Below are 16439 nucleotides of genomic sequence, written 5' to 3' on the forward strand. Positions count from 1 at the left end.
CTGCCATTAAAGATAAACAGCAAACAGTTGTAAAACACGACAGCATTTTGCAGTGTTAACTTACTTAGGCCGAATTGCTACAGCACAACAGGATGTTAAAAATATATTTCATTTTAAATAGGCATTACATAATCTTAAAAGAAAACTAGCACGTATAATATTAGCATAGGTCTAACATCTAAGCTGATGTAGCATCACTGGCAGTATTTGCACATGAGCCTACAATGTTTCCTCCCTTGAAGTTCATGCATGGTTTAATGAGAATTTCACCTATCATCGATGTTACCAATATGTCATTCTTTTCGAAACCATAAACTTTATGTTTTATGTATTCCAGAAAGTATGTAAGTTTCTATCACTTCACCACGGGGTTGGCCATAAATTTTTAAACATAGGAGATATCAGACAGAAGGTTGAACAAATAACAAGAAAATCATACACATACTCCTTTATGAACTAAGAAATGTTTTAACTGTGACTATTAAATTAAGTGTGGGGACATCACCCTCGGTGTTCAATTCACCAACTAGGACTAGAATTAACTTATTTCTTGAATCTTTCTACACATTGTTACACTCATTCCTTGTGATGCAGCTATGATGTTTTGTAACTAAAGTATATACCGCATTTGTATTAGTAATTTTGTCCACATACACATTATAAATATTTTATACTTTAATAAAACCCGTTTAGAATAAAAGCCATGTCCTATAAGATGATTACATATGCTATGCAGTATGGTTGCCTTGAAGTATCGATGTACAGAAAAATTACTTATGTTCCCTTGATCACATTATAACAACCATAAGGTAACAACATGTTTATTGTACTTTTCAGCTGTGTAAGATTGTGGATTGAAATTCTGTGTATGAGACATATACTATCTTCAATCGCTCTGTTTATTGGTCCTCTTTCTATTCTACATCTTTGCCTGGTTCTTCTCTTCACCTGCCAGAATGTGACTATAAATATGATGGGCAGTTGGGAAATATATAAACCACTGCAGTCTCTGGCAGTCATGGTCTTGGAAGATGGTGATTGTGGTGATTATTGTTTTAAGATGAAGTACAACTAGGCAACCATCCTCTATATAACACTAATCAGAGAGAATAAAATAGAAGGGGTCCGACACTTCGAAAAATGAAGGTATCGGCCAAAGGAAGACAAGGGCCACGAAGGGCAGGAAAATGAAAGACTCCCTAGGCCTCCATACGTAATACCGTCGGGGTCTGAAAAGAACAAGAGTTGACCAAGGAAGTCGGATAGGATAGATGAAAGTGAAAAGCCTGGCACAAGTAAGTGGAAGCAATGCCAGGACTCAGCTGAGGGCCCCGTGGTCGCCAACCCACGCTCCAAAGTTCAGAGCCCCTGAGGCCCCTTTTAGTCACCTCTTACGACAGGCAGGGAATACCGTGGGTGTTATTCTACCGCCCCCACCCATAGGGGGTAGGTCTTGGAAAACGAGTAGTTAAAAGTTTTTCCTGAGGATCAGTACCAGTTACTTTCCATAAAATACTGTATCACCGACTTTGAAATATATGTGGCATACCTGTAAAATAATGTATCACCGTGAGCGAAATTCGTGCATTTACAGAGTGAATCGGTCTACACCAGCAGCTCTTGTAGGTGGTATGTTTTAATGCGTATAATAATAATAACAATAATAATACCGTTGAAATAATGTATCCCATGATTGTGAGCTAACATAACCTTATATCATTGAAGAGTAAATATGCCTACATATCACCAGCTGTTGCGTGTAGTTAAATACGCCATATGCCTATGCTCATTATGATTATGTGAGAATGTAATAATAAGTTACTCACCATTGAGTTATTAGCAAATCTGTAGTGTTGTCTTGGAATTGCACGTAAACATAGTAAACATATCTGCCGCATAACCTCGTCTTTCGTAAACCTAATGCATGCACTTCGTTATCACTTTCAGAATTCTCCTTACAGTTGAGTACGCAACACATCAGTACCATTGCGTACAACAGTATTAGCAATTAGCACCATTAAACGAATTAAAATTCTTCTAATTTCAGCGTTACATGGCCAAACTCATTGCTGTGTTATTACTGAAAAGGTTCAAGCTTGCCTCGCAATGCTGACGTCACAGTATATTCCCAGAACGGTTGTGAGGCCTTATATATCTAGGAGGTTTTGTTTGAATTATTATTTTCATTAACAACATCCGCACTAGAGAACGCCGATAATTCTCTAAGAGATAGTGCTAGTGAAGGTGGAATTGCAGCCTGGAAATATCCAATCTAATCAATACCTTGCTCTGAGCCACTGATAGACTGGACTATAGTTCGAATACAAAGGTGGAATATGTACCACCGTTGGCTACATGATTAGTAGTAAGGCCTCCGCATGGCAGTTTACACAGCGTGAAATACGTTCTAGTTTCAGAGTCGCCGCTAGACTTCGTTTTAGTCCTCCGCTATGTAACAACACAGACGTATATGGAAACTGTGAAGCAAAAGGTAAGTTAGTGAGTTTTTAGGTGAGATAAGCCTTAAAAATAATGATAAGAGGCGTGGATTTGCGTATTCAGCTTGTGGTGAGTAGGCTGTATGGTTTATATATAAATGTAAGATTAAGAAAATAGAAGCCTTCGTGGCACAGGTGGCAGCGCGCCAGGCTCTCACCGCTGGACTTCGTGGTTCAAATCCCCGTCACTCCATGTGATATTTGTGCTGGCCAAAGTGGAGGCAGGACAGGTTTTACTCCGGGTACTCCGGTTTTCCCTGCCATCATTCATTCCAGCAGCACTCTCCAATATCATTTCATTTCATCTGTCAGTTATTAATCATTGCCCCAGAGGAGTGCGACAGGCTTCGGCAGCCGGCACAGTTCCCATCCTCGCCGCCAGATGGGGCTTCATTCGTTCCATTCCTGACCCGGTCAAATGACTAAACAAGCTGTGGATTTACATTATGAAAATGTTTTGGGCATATTGATAGATATACGAGAGCTGAGAGAGTATTTATTTTAAACATTCTATTTCAGGGTGTTTATTGCGCATGGTAAACAATGGTTTATTGCTGTGTACCATTCTGCCAAAGTAAACTTCAAAAATCTAGTGGCATTTCTTTCCACGAGCAAATGTAGAACTACGAGAAAAATCGGTCAAAATTACATCATGTCGGGGTTGCCTGTGGCAACCTTCCTCGAAGTCTGCGGTATGTAGTAAACATTTTGAAAGCACATGCTTTAGATTTCTACTAAAACTAGCCGCAATCAATGCCATCACCTTTTTCAGGGTATTCATCGTATTTGCGTGGGAAGACAGGCTGCGTACTACTACTAAAATATTTGCATTCCTCCCCTGAAGGAGGAGGTGGGCCTCTTAGACGGTGACGCCGTCTCTGATGATGATGATGATGATGATGATGATGATGATGATGATGATGATGCTTGTTTTAAGGGGCCCAACATCTAGGTCATCGGTCCATAATGGTACGAAATGAGACAAAATGTAATGACAAATTAAAAGTCCAAAATCCTCCACTGACCAGAATTCAAAACGTGAGGACGAAGAATGAATGGATACATATGAATTTAAAACAATCATTGGATCCAACTGACATTAAACAAGAGTAATACTGACCAAGGGACTGCTTTTATAGCATACTACTGAATCGATGATGCTTGTATGCTAAAGGAGTCCAAAATCCAAGTCATCGGCCCCTCATAATGGTACTTATCGCTAGGAAAGTAGAACCATGGTATCTGTCATCTTGCGGTACTAATCGAAAGTAGCGTAGACTCACGGTATTCCACACATTATGGTACTACTCACAGGTAAAGGAAATTCGCACATGTAATACAGACCTATGGTGTTTCGCACATTGTGGCGCCATTTACAGGCAACGCAAACCTATGATGTCCATCACATACGTGCACTAACCACAGGGACGCGCACTATCCCATGGTGTTCCTCATGTAGTGGGTACTAATCATAGGCAAGCCAGAACCATGTGTCGCTCCTAAAGTTGTACTAATCACAGGTATTGTAAAAGCCGGCAACGCACTCTGTTGTTACTAATCACAAACCTATTTTGTACCTAACATAGTGGTATCTACGCGCAAGTAAAAGCGACCCATGGTGTTCCCCGCGTGGTGGTACTAATCACACGTAATTTCATGATTCTAATACAATCATCCCTTAGTCGCCCCTTTTAGTCGCCTCTTACGACAGGCAGGGGATACCGTGGGTGTGTTCTTTGTCTGCTTTCCCCACTCACAGAGGGTTGTGCGTTTGGTCCGCGAGAGGTATTTTATTTCCCTAAAGTCCGCCAGCAAGCCGATTAGGACCCCCATTATCCGCCACCTGGGACGCGCCATGTGGGAGAATCACCTCTCCCCCTGCTACGCCAGCGTAGTAGGTTCGTGGGACGCCGTCTCTCAGGCCGGGAGATTTGTTACGGTGAAGGAGATGTTCTGAGAAGGTGAGGGGGTTGGCGGCCGTGGCCTATACTAAGAATTGCCCCGGCATTCGCCTTAATGCAGGAGAGTGGAAAACCACGGAAAACCGTTCTCAGGACAGTCGACAGTGGGGACCATCCGTGAGGTCCAACCCTGTCCCGTCTCCCGAATACAGAGGCTTAGAGCCACGGTAGAGCCGTGGCCAGCCCTCCTCTGCTCGGTTGGCCGGTCGGAGTGCAGAGATGTTGGACCACGCACCATCCGTGGCCACTTGTGGGCCGAGACCCACTCTGCATTCATCGACGAAGGCTCTGTGAATACTGCAGTGTTTTAAAACATGCTATGGAGTATTTTCATTTTTATTAGGACGTGAACTTTCCGGTTGCAATTATACTACCTGATTCAATGAGCTCATATTGAATTACTGGGTGATGCATTTATTTTTCTTCATTAAGCGTCATAGAAATATCACTTTCCTACTCAAAATGCAACGTTTTATATGTTTAATGTGCTTTTATGTGCAAGTTATTCTCGTAATGCCATTATTATTATTATTATTATTATTATTATTATTATTATTATTATTATTATTATTATTATTATTATTATTATTATTATTATTATTGAATAGGACTTTGTGGAGTTCATTATTCTGCATATCTCGTTAGGTTCTTTCTGAAAGAAATGTTACTCTCTCATATAATTCATTGTAATGTAAATTTAGATATTTTCTGTTTAGAAACCGTTCATTAAGCCCAACAGTTGCCTGTAATAGACCTGGCGGTTCAGTGTTTCTCATTAGTTATTAATATATTAAATTAATAATGGGATAAAATATATATTTATAAAAATCATAAGTAATTCCAGGAACGAACGGTAGTCTGAACTATCTTAGAATAGAAGCTGTAAGCAGGAAGCAATTCTTTAACCACAGTGGTCATATTCACGATAAGATCCTACATTATTTTCAAGTGGTTCATTCTAGATCTGTTTATACAGATATTTACAGGGCATGAATTCCTTTGGAGGAGTGTAAAGTAAAGGCTTCCACTATCTGTAACCTCAGTACTTGGTGGGGTGGAGTGGTTAGCTCTACGATCCCGGCCGCCTTGGCTCCCAGGAATTAACCTAGTACTGATTTTTGGTTTTGGCTGAGTTAACCTTAGGGCTTTGTGCACCTCCGGAAGTGGAAATCTCGGTTCTTAAGTTTCGACTTCCTGACGGGGAATCGAACCCACGTCCTTCCGGGTGAAGCGAGCATGCCTTTACAACTTTGATCAGACAGCCCCTATAAAGAATTTGAGTGCCAGTTATAAACATTTTCTTTAATTTAATGTGTTCTGTTTTGCAGGGAAATGGAAGCCCAGTTTATGTACAACGGATGAAATTATGCGAGGTGTGATGCTGTTATTGAAGGGAGCCATGTTGGAGCCACGAACACAGATCTCGGGTGCTGTGATCCTCTGGGATTTCGACGGTCTCTCAATGGAGCATGCTCTACATTTAAGCGCTTCCTTCGCTAAGATGTTACTTCACTGGGTCCAAGTAAGGAATTCTCTTCTCAGTTGTATAATTCTCTCTTACATAGGCTAGTAAAACGACTAACGGTAAGAGTTGTTGTTACCTGGGTTATTCACACTCCCTCAGGCATAATGTATTCAGCTGTTTTTACCGCGTAGACTAGTGTATCGTAAGCAGGAAATCATTGCCGTATTCGTGTGGCTATTTTCAAGGTTGAAGACTGGTACTTGGGAGAATTTCACGGCCATCACAATGTCGAACATGTTAATAACGGATACCACCTTTTGATTCAAGGTTGTATCTTTCCATACTAAGAACTGCTTAATAGATTCACATTGCAATGTAATGGTTGTTACTCACATTCAGAGAAATCAACAGAATCTTCAGAAAGGAGTAGTTCTCAGAATAGGCAGTGTGAAATATCCGTTTAGGCTCTCGCTTCTTAAACGGGTTACGATCCCGGCACTGCTGGCCGGTATTGAAGAGTGCATAAATGTAGAACACTTGCCGTTCTTGGCATGTTACTGACTCATTGTCATCCGACAAAATTAAATGAACTTAGCCATAGGGGACGTCCAGTGGAATTCTGCTCTCTATGCTAGAAAGCAGAACAAACACCTAGATCAGTGCTTCTCAACGGCTTGGCCCCGGCATTAGTTATACTAAGCCGTGAGATGTATTCCTGAAACGTGTCAGTTTAATTTTCCAAGCATTCTTCAGAATACATATTTTTAAAAGAATAATGTTCATGGTTGTGACGAAAAGCACAGACTGAGGTTGTCTCTAAACTCTACATTATAAAATCTAACTAAACATCTGTGTAACAAATGTCAGTGAAAAACATCGATTTTTATAATAATAATAATAATAATAATAATAATAATAATAATAATAATAATAATAATAATAATAATAATAATAATACAGGCAGTAAAGGAAATCAAAGAGGAATTTGGAACGGGAATCACAATCCAAGGAGAGGAAATCAAAACCTTTAGATTTGCCGATGATATTGTTATTTTATCTGAGACTGCAGAAGATCTCGAGAAGCTGCTGAATGGTATGGACGAAGTCTTGGGTAAGGAGTACAAGATGAAAATAAAGTCCAAAACAAATGTCATGGAGTGCAGTCGAACGAAGGTAAGTGATGCAGGAAATATCAGATTAGGAAATGAAGTCTTAAAGGAAGTAGATGAATATTGTTACTTGGGTAGTAAAATAACTAACGATGGCAGAAGTAAGGAGGACATAAAATGCAGACTAGCACAAGCAAGGAAGAGCTTTCTTAAGAAAAGAAATTTGCTCACTTCAAACATTGATATAGGAATTAGAAAGATGTTTTTGAAGACTTTCGTGTGGAGCGTGGCATTGAATGGAAGTGAAACATGGACGATAACTAGCTCAGAAAGAAAGAGAATAGAAGCTTTTGAAATATGGTGTTACAGAAGAATGCTGAAGGTGAGATGGATAGATCGAATCACGAATGAAGAGATACTGAATCGAATTGGTGAGAGGAGATCGATTTGGCTAAATTTGACGAGAAGAAGAGATAGAATGATAGGACACATCTTAAGACACCCTGGACTTGTTCAGTTGGTTTTTGAAGGAAGTGTAGGGGGTAAGCATGGTAAGGGTAGACCAAGGTACGAATATGACAAGCAGATTAGAACAGATCTAGGATGCAATAGTTACGTAGAAATTAAAAGGTTAGCACAGGATAGGGTGTCATGGATGCTGCATCAAACCAGTCTATTATTATTATTATTATTATTATTATTATTATTATTATTATTATTATTATTATTATTATTATTATTATTATTATTATTATTATTATTATTCCAGCAGACACCCTATGGGTGACCTGTGCGTCTGTGAAGCTGGGAGCCTACCTAAGATGTAATTCTAATGTTCAGTACGGCGCAATCAACCATTCCCCCAGCCAAACGAATTAACCAGTAAAGGTTAAAAATCATCGTCCCAGCCATAAATTGAACCTGGGATCCCTTGATCCCAAGAGCACAGTGCTATACAGCCATGATGACGGACGAAGTAAACTCGTATCCTCGTTCCGGGGTGATGCGGCTTTTTTTAAGAGACACGCCAGATGGAGATGATCTTAATGTACTATTTTAACCACATACCATCCGCCTCCGTAGCGCAACAGTTAGCACTATTAGCTGCCGTCCTCGAGAGCCCGGGTTCGTTTCCCGTTACTGTAAGAAACTTAATAAAGGCAAGAAGGCTGGTATGTGGTTAGAATGGTACATGCAGTTCACCCCCATTGGGGGTGTGCCTAAAAATAGCTGCACCACCTGAGGGGCGAGGATATGAGTTTACTTTACCACATACCAGCCCTCCTGCCATTCTTACATTTTTTGCAGTACCGGGAATCGAACCCGGGCCTCCGAAAATGGCAGCTAATAGCGCTAACCTTGACGCCACGGAAGTGGACTATTTTTAAATGAAAGCATTTTTGACGTAGAAATCTTTCAATATTCGAGGAAGGGAATACTAGTTTTTATGATCGATCATAAATAATGGCCCCAGACCGACTGCAACAATGGATGGCGAATCTTCAGTTCTCGAAAAAAAAGAAGGGGAGAACATCGGCGTTACAGATGTTAGTGAACAATTAGCTGGAAGGTACAAAAAAAGTTTTTGGAGATTAAGATAATCGTGTATTCAGTTCTCGATACTGAATAGTCATAGTGAACACTGTCTTTTCACAAATGCACATTACCATGTGCAAGTGTTTATTTCAAAACCCAACAATCGTGATTGTTTGAGAGTAATTGGTGTACAGATGAAAATGTTAATATGACAAAAAGACAACGGACTTTATTTAATTTTGGTATTAAGAAATGTCTTACTGAAGACGTTTGAGACGTAACAAATTGGAAACATCTTTATGAGTAAATTTGCTGGGACCGCGTCTTATAAAAAAAGAATTTACCTGGCTGCGGTCCCTCACAGGTTGAGCACTGCTAGTGTAGATGCCACTAACCCAAAAGAATAATTTACTGGGCCCCGGTCCTGAAAGTTGCAGCACCGTCGGGCTAGATGATACTAATCCAGAAAAAGAATTTACCAAACTACGGTCCCTTAAAAGTTGAGAACCGCTGACCTAGAAGGTGCCAGTCCAGAATAATTTACCGAACTACTTTCCAAAGTTTGAGCATTACTGGTCTAGATGACACAAATCCATATAAATAATTTACCTGCTGCAGTCACTCACAGGTTGAACACCACTGGTCTAGATGACACCAATCCAGAAAAATAATTTACCTGCTTCAGTCACTCCCAGGTTGAACACCACTGGTCTAGATGACACCAATCCAGAAAAATAATTTACCTGCTGCAGTCACTCACAGGTTGAACACCACTGGTCTAGATGACACCAATCCAGAAAAATAATTTACCTGCTGCAGTCACTCACAGGTTGAACACCACTGGTCTAGATGACACCAATCCAGAAAAATAATTTACCTGCTGCAGTCACTCACAGGTTGAACACCACTGGTCTAGATGACACCAATCCAAAAAAATAATTTACCTGCTGCAGTCACTCACAGGTTGAACACCACTGGTCTAGATGACACCAATCCAGAAAAATAATTTACCTGCTGCAGTCACTCACAGATTCAGAACCACTGGACTAGACGACACAAATCCAGAAAAATTATTTACTAGGCCGCGGTCCCTCACAGGTTGAGAACTACTGGTCTAGATGACACCAACCCACAAGGCCCACAATTTGGTAGCCGAGGCCTTACACGATGATACAAATACATACACGGCAAATGAGTAAAATAAGCAAAAGAAAAAATAAAGTAGTTCGGAATATCAAAGAGGCAATGTAGTAATAAAGTTGCAGATTGCCGTTTATTGTAATACAATCTGGAGATGTAAACTTTTAGAAACTCAAATGTTTTTCTTCCACTATCTAAAACAAATGAACTGTAATAGTGAAAAGGTTACAATTATTTGTGTTTTCTCTTTTAATTAAGGTTGTCCCTTCTTCACTGTTCCTTAGTACCGTGATCGGCATCCTCTGGCATAGTTCAGGTCTCTGACACGCTGTGGCATGCTTACGATCAGTAACTTGACGCCATCTTGAGTAAGAAAGTTCCATTTCATCTGGACATCTCTAATGAGGTTTGGGAGTGTCTGTGGAGGTTGTAGATAAATAACAGCCATTTTCAACCTGTCCTATGCATGCTCAATTCAGTTCATGTCCGGTGAATTAGCTGGCCAGTTCATGTGATTGATACCCGCCTCCCTCCTGGAGTTCCTAACTGATGAGGATGAGCATTATCGTCGACGAAAATGAATTCGGCACCACATTCTTCGGTAAAGGGTTGTGCAAATGGTTGAAGAATTTCATCGGTATACCGCTGCGCGGTTAACTCCTTTCGAATTGGTGACATGACAAGCTGAAATAGAATACTCCCATCCCCTAGTTCCAGATCGTCTGAAACTGGACATGCATTACATTCTCCTCTTACAATTATTTGACTATTACTGTACTAAATATAATTTATTTTATCCTAGACGTTAACAATGTTTTGCAGTCTAGGGCAACTTGCATCTTCTTCTTCTTTAGTTTATTCCGTGCTGACTTCGGTGTTACAAATCTTATGGAGTTATCCTACCATTATAACATACATAATGGAGTAGATGACTGCATGAATTAGTAAATTGATGATTTCATGGTTGAATTGTGGTCGTGGATGAATGAATGACATACTCCTTACCTGGTCACGGATAGCCACTAACTGGGGAGAGAGCATTCATTGATGAATGAGAGTGCAGGACTTGACGGACTGAACTGAATTGAACTTGATATAGATGTAGATTCTCATACGGAACCTGGAATATTTTTCCCGAACGAGTAAATTTATAATACGAATATTGTTGGTCCGTTATTGGACATTATACATTTGCCAGCTAACTCATTCCTGGTTGCCGGACCAATAATATTGGTATTATGAATTGAACATTCCATTAAGAATGAAATACCGAATGCTTAAATGAATGAAAGAATGACTGAGTAATGAATGAATGGACTAGATTCAAATTCTACTCTCACAGTCGCGGATAGCCACCAACTGTGGAGAGAGTTTCATGAATTATGAATTGATGAATGGATGGAAAAACTGAAATACATAAGTCTTAACGATGGTTATCATCAATGTTCTGTTAGGTAAGTTTCAGGAACATTTTTTCTAGAATGAACAGTGATTTCAAAAGAAAGTATGCCCTGCTTTCCAAGTTTTGCTTCTCCAATTCCGCCAGACTAAGATATCCAGAGCTCCCGAACATGCTGTGTACCCGTCGTTATAATTGCAAATGTAATGACATCTATCGGAGGTGAATGGCATCAGAAGAGAGAAAACACACCTGAATTAACAACTATAGTCAGTCAATGTAATGTTCTTATTGACTAGTTTTAAAGACTATAAGTAGGCCACCACATTTTGTTTCTTCCAGCTCGGCAATATTAGGGCATTCGAGGCGTAGGCTTTTATCCCCTCTTTTACGAATATCCTTTCCATGGCGTACGCTGCGATCAAGAAGTGGGCTACCACTGGACTTAGGTTATTGCTTTTCGATATTTGGTTTATTGAACGTCAAGCCTTAAGTGTTTTGAGCCACCGGAGTAGTTTGATTAGTTTGATGTGCTGCTGAAGCTGTTTGAAAACTTACTGACCTGGCCTCTGCCACTGCCAATACTCAACACCTGATTTGTGGAGATGGTAGCTGCGGGTTTAACAAATTAAAGTCCTTCTTTATGGCTAAATGGGTAGAAAGTTTGCCTTTTTTCCGATGGCCCCGGTTCAGTTCTCGGAACCAACCTCCTTGTAGGCCTACTCTAATTCCCCTTGCTTCAGAACTGGGTGTTTATGACATCTTCATTAGGCCACCGTCTGCCTCCGTAGCGTAACGGTTAGTGTTATTAGCTGCCGTCCTCGGGGGCCCGGGTTCGATTCCCGGTACTGCCAGAAATTTAAGAATGGCAGGAGGGCTGGTATGTGGTTGGAATGGTACGTGCAGCTCACCTCCAATGGGGGTGTGCCTAAAAAGAGCTGCACCACCTCAGGATGAGGACACGAGTTTACTTTATTAGGCCACCACCAAGCCTTTCCAGAGGCTATGCACCGCAGTATTATTATTATTATTATTATTATTATTATTATTATTATTATTATTATTATTATTATTATTATCAAATGAACAGCGTTACAAGCGGCCCTACACGTCTTTCACTGGTTTATTAGCTTTCTCAGTAGGTCAGTGTCCGACCCATGATCACGGGTTCGATTCCAAACAAGAAAATACTGAATCTAAAAGATTACATTTCATTTTGCCAGATCTACGTATAAAAAGAAAATTATATTACTCCTATAACACCATACATTGCAGTGTCTTCCTACAAGGATGTAGAAGTAGACGGGAGCGAAATACCAGCACTCTGTTATCTATATAATTAAGTCAGAAATATGAGGTGAGGAAGTATGTGTGATAAGGAACGCATGTTTGCTCTCTCTCCCTGGTTAGCAGTGGTGATCTGAGGGACCGAAGCTTTGCGTACCTATCTCCTAGGTCTCCTCACTTATCTGATGTAAGTTGTCCTTTTATAGATTCTCAAAAGACCCAACTCTGCACAAACAATAGGTATATTTTTGTAAAAGAAAATACGTCTTTAATAAAATCGCATGTATATGCTCCGAACATTTTCTGCCCTCTCATTTTGAAAGAGATTTACAATCTGAACTGTTAGGCCTTCCCCCTAAGCGCTTATTGAAAAAAGAAACGGCTCCTTCCCAAAACATTCCTACGATTTCTGCATCAACAGACAATTCAGAAAGAAATGCACGAGCTGAAGGGCAGGATTGTAAAAATGTTCTACAATCGCTAATAAACAAATCTTGTAGAGAAATCAAGTGAGCTTGATGACCTCTCACAGGCAGGACAAATTAACGGACAATTAAATCGCTAATTGCAGAAACCACCTAAGTGCACTTTTTCAAACTGTTGGGAAAATGAAAAAGCTGTGTGGGAGTATAAGTTGAAGTCTGATCTCCTCCTAATTTTTTAAAATTAAACTGTAATGTGCTAGAAAAGTGCACTAAACATGAAATAAGATTTAAATCTTTTTAAATGTCATAAACAATTTTTTTAAACATTGCACTTAGGTTGTTTCTGAAATAAACAACTTTCCCTGTTAATTTTTGTAGCAATTATTAAAAAAAACAGCTAATTGATTAATACATGCAAGTTTTAAGATGAAAGGTTACGTAAATAACACCGTTCTATTCACCGAAATTTAATAGACATTAGTTAATGAACCACAAAATACAAATTAGAACAATAAAACCCTTTCTGGCTTTATTCAGCTTCTGGCATATCCTCAGCAGGTTCTCTCTCGGTTGTTGACCATTTAATGATACTGTCATAAAAGTCTTCATAACCAACGGTGTAGTCCATTAATTTTTCCATGTCTTCTACTTTCTTTTTGTTGATTGTAACCTAAAATCAAAAAATGCATTGTGCAGAACCCAGTAAAAGTTTATAAAGTTATTATAGGTTACAAAATATTTTTACTTGCTCAATAATTTTATATCCCTTTTAATAATAATTTATATCCCTTATTTAATATTATTGTAATCAACTTACCTTTCCCAAAGGATAAGGAAGGTAGCTCAGGTGGGCTGTCAGTTTTCAGTAGTAGATGAAAATCCTCCAATGAACGCCTTTGCCACAACTTGTCCTGGAGTAGGCTATATTTAGAGTACAGAAACTGTAACTAGAAACCTTGAATGGCTCCTTACGTTCTCTTTGTACTTCCCTGCCTGATGTTTCATTGGAGTTTGTTATTTTCTTGTACGATGTTGGCCACCAATGTTTAAAACTGAAGACATTGTTCGAGGTAAGATGATAAACGGTAAAACGTACAGACACACTTGCCTTTAACATGAGCTCAGCATACTCATCTGCAGTATAAATTCTGCCCACCTTCCTCAAGAGCCGTTTAATAGTTCCAAAATCCCTGTCACAAGGCGATAAAGAGTGCTCACGGACAGGAAAATTATGCGTAATCATCTCAAAGCGACCTCTTTCACAGAGATGCAATAAGAACTGCACAACTGTGCGATTCTGTGCGAGTTACAAAACAGGTTATCCTAACAGGACCACCAACCGTCATGAGTGGAGGAATAAATTTACCGCAGAAAGAACCTAAGCGACGGCGCTTAGGTTCTTTCTGAAATAAACACATTATTTACACAGCTGCCTGACAGCATTGTTTATATGGAAACTGAGTTTTTCTGCTAAAAACAATGTATTTATCTCCGAATAGTACTATCCCGTCAAAAACTCAATTTTGATAAGTGTCACTTAGGTGGTTTCTGAAATAAACGATTCAATTACGCCGAAATAAATGCAAATACAGCTGGTGTGATGGTCGAAAATTAAAAATTAAAAGAATCAAATTACTTAAGATCTAAAAAGAGCCCAACACAAAATAACAAAATTGGAGGAAATTTTAGAAACTATGAGGAATTTTTTTCTAAATGTCTAAAAGAATGTTTACCAAAGGGAAAGTGTACAAACTGGTCATCCGACGATTTAACCAAAACAGTTGAAATTCGATGTATCTCAAAAAAGCTTTTTCATATGTTACGGAAACTCTAGAATACCCTCTCCCTAGTGAAACAACAAGAACACGGCGGTTGTCACAATTTTCAACTCCACTTGGGTTTTTGGATATCTGTTTTAACCTACTAAAAAGTCAAGCAAATATTATGAATGATAATTTTAAAAAAGCTTTGACGAGATGAAAGTTAAATCCGATATATGCTACGATAGTGCCGAAGATGTATTCAGAGGGCCCAATGTAAATGTGCAGGGTATTATAGTACGAAGTCTAACTGGTAAATGGAAACAGTCGGTTTACTATAAGTTCGACCAGACCGTAAGTACTGATTTATTTTATGAAACGGTCAAACATTTTGCGGAAACGGGATTTCACCTAAGGGCATTTGTGAGTGATATGGGTGGTTTGAAGTTAAAACAAACAATGATGTACTTACTACTTTCAGGAAAGGTAACAACATGCGGTATTTAATCTTGTGTATTATATTTAGGCTTTATCGGTTAATATTATTTCTTGATTGTTAAGTTTTGATTTATTTAATCTGTACCTGTATAGGGTACTTAATTTTCAAGTAATTGGGAACTGTAAATACTAAAATTTCCGGTATATTGGAATAATTAAAAATAATTTTTAATCACATTAGCAAAAGGTCTCACAATTCTGGCTTTCAAAGTAGGTCTGCAATATTTATTTAGTTTATTTTCCCGGTTGACCGTGTTGCTGTAGTCCGTACATCACGTACAGTTTGCCGACGTTTCGAATACATTGCAGTATTCTTTGTCAAGGCGACTGAAATACCCCTACTCGATCCGAGGTAATCAGTCTCCCAGGCAGCCTTTCTTCCGATGGCCCCGGTTCAATTCTCGGAACCAACCTCCTCGTAGGCCTACGCTAATTCCCCTCGCTTCAGAACTGGGTATTTATGACATCTTCATTACGGTCTGGCCGAACTTATAGTAAACCGCCTGTTTCCATTTACCAGTTATACTTCGTACTATAATACCCTGCACATTTACACTGGGCCCTCTAAATACATCTTCGGCACTATCGTAGCATATATCAGGCAGCCTGGGCGAGTGATTACCTCGAATCGAGTAGGGGTATTTCAGTCGCCTTGACAAAGAATACTGCAATGTATTCGAAAAGTCGGCAAACTGTACGTGATGTACCGACTACAACAACACGGTTCAACCCGGAAAATAAACTAAATTCTTCACACCGTGGAAGCTTCATCTCTAAAGTAGGTCTGCAATATTCACGAAACCGTACGAACAAAACATTAAAAATTATAGTTTTATGCAGTATCTTAGTGGTTTTCATGTGAAAATATTATGTTACAAGTTAAACGTGTTTGTGATAAGAAAGATAAGTGGTGGAGGGGTGGGGGTGCTCGGCACACTGATTTGAAGTTAGAGTTACAGCGCCTGGCAGACTAGAGTCCGCTGACGTCACATGCTACTGGCCGGGTGCGCGTGACACCTACCGTCTCTCTATAGCTACCGTGCTTAAAACTATGTTAGGTTAGGTTAGGTTAGGTTAGTTTTAGTGATTAAGTAATCATAAATGATGTTTAAACCTTAATTCATGTTTGATGAAATGACGTTTTAATCAAGATTTTAATATGGTAATCATTAAGTGGGGATTTAATAATTTCAATAACTGTATTTAAGTGATACTAAAATGTAATTTTGATAATTGTTAACATTAATAAGGACATTCAAATAACAACGAGCGGCCGAACATTAACAAATTGATAAATCTACCCCACTGAACAGGGGCACAAGTAGACCTCGACCTTTCAAGGATCGACGGTAATCCAACTC

At 39.4% G+C, this 16439-nt stretch overlaps 1 protein-coding gene across 2 annotated transcripts in view; it reads left to right on the forward strand.

Moving 5' to 3' along the window:
• Positions 1-16439, forward strand: part of LOC136877457 (alpha-tocopherol transfer protein-like) — a 307632-nt gene that overhangs the window by 207554 nt on the left and 83639 nt on the right. For both annotated transcript variants that reach the window (XM_067151512.2, XM_068228651.1), the window contains exon 5: positions 5788-5981. In XM_067151512.2, coding sequence (XP_067007613.1) covers positions 5788-5981 — 194 coding nt within the window. The remainder of the gene's footprint in view (positions 1-5787; positions 5982-16439) is intronic.

This window comes from Anabrus simplex, chromosome 7 (assembly GCF_040414725.1).
Source record: "Anabrus simplex isolate iqAnaSimp1 chromosome 7, ASM4041472v1, whole genome shotgun sequence".
Lineage (NCBI taxonomy): Eukaryota > Metazoa > Arthropoda > Insecta > Orthoptera > Tettigoniidae > Anabrus > Anabrus simplex.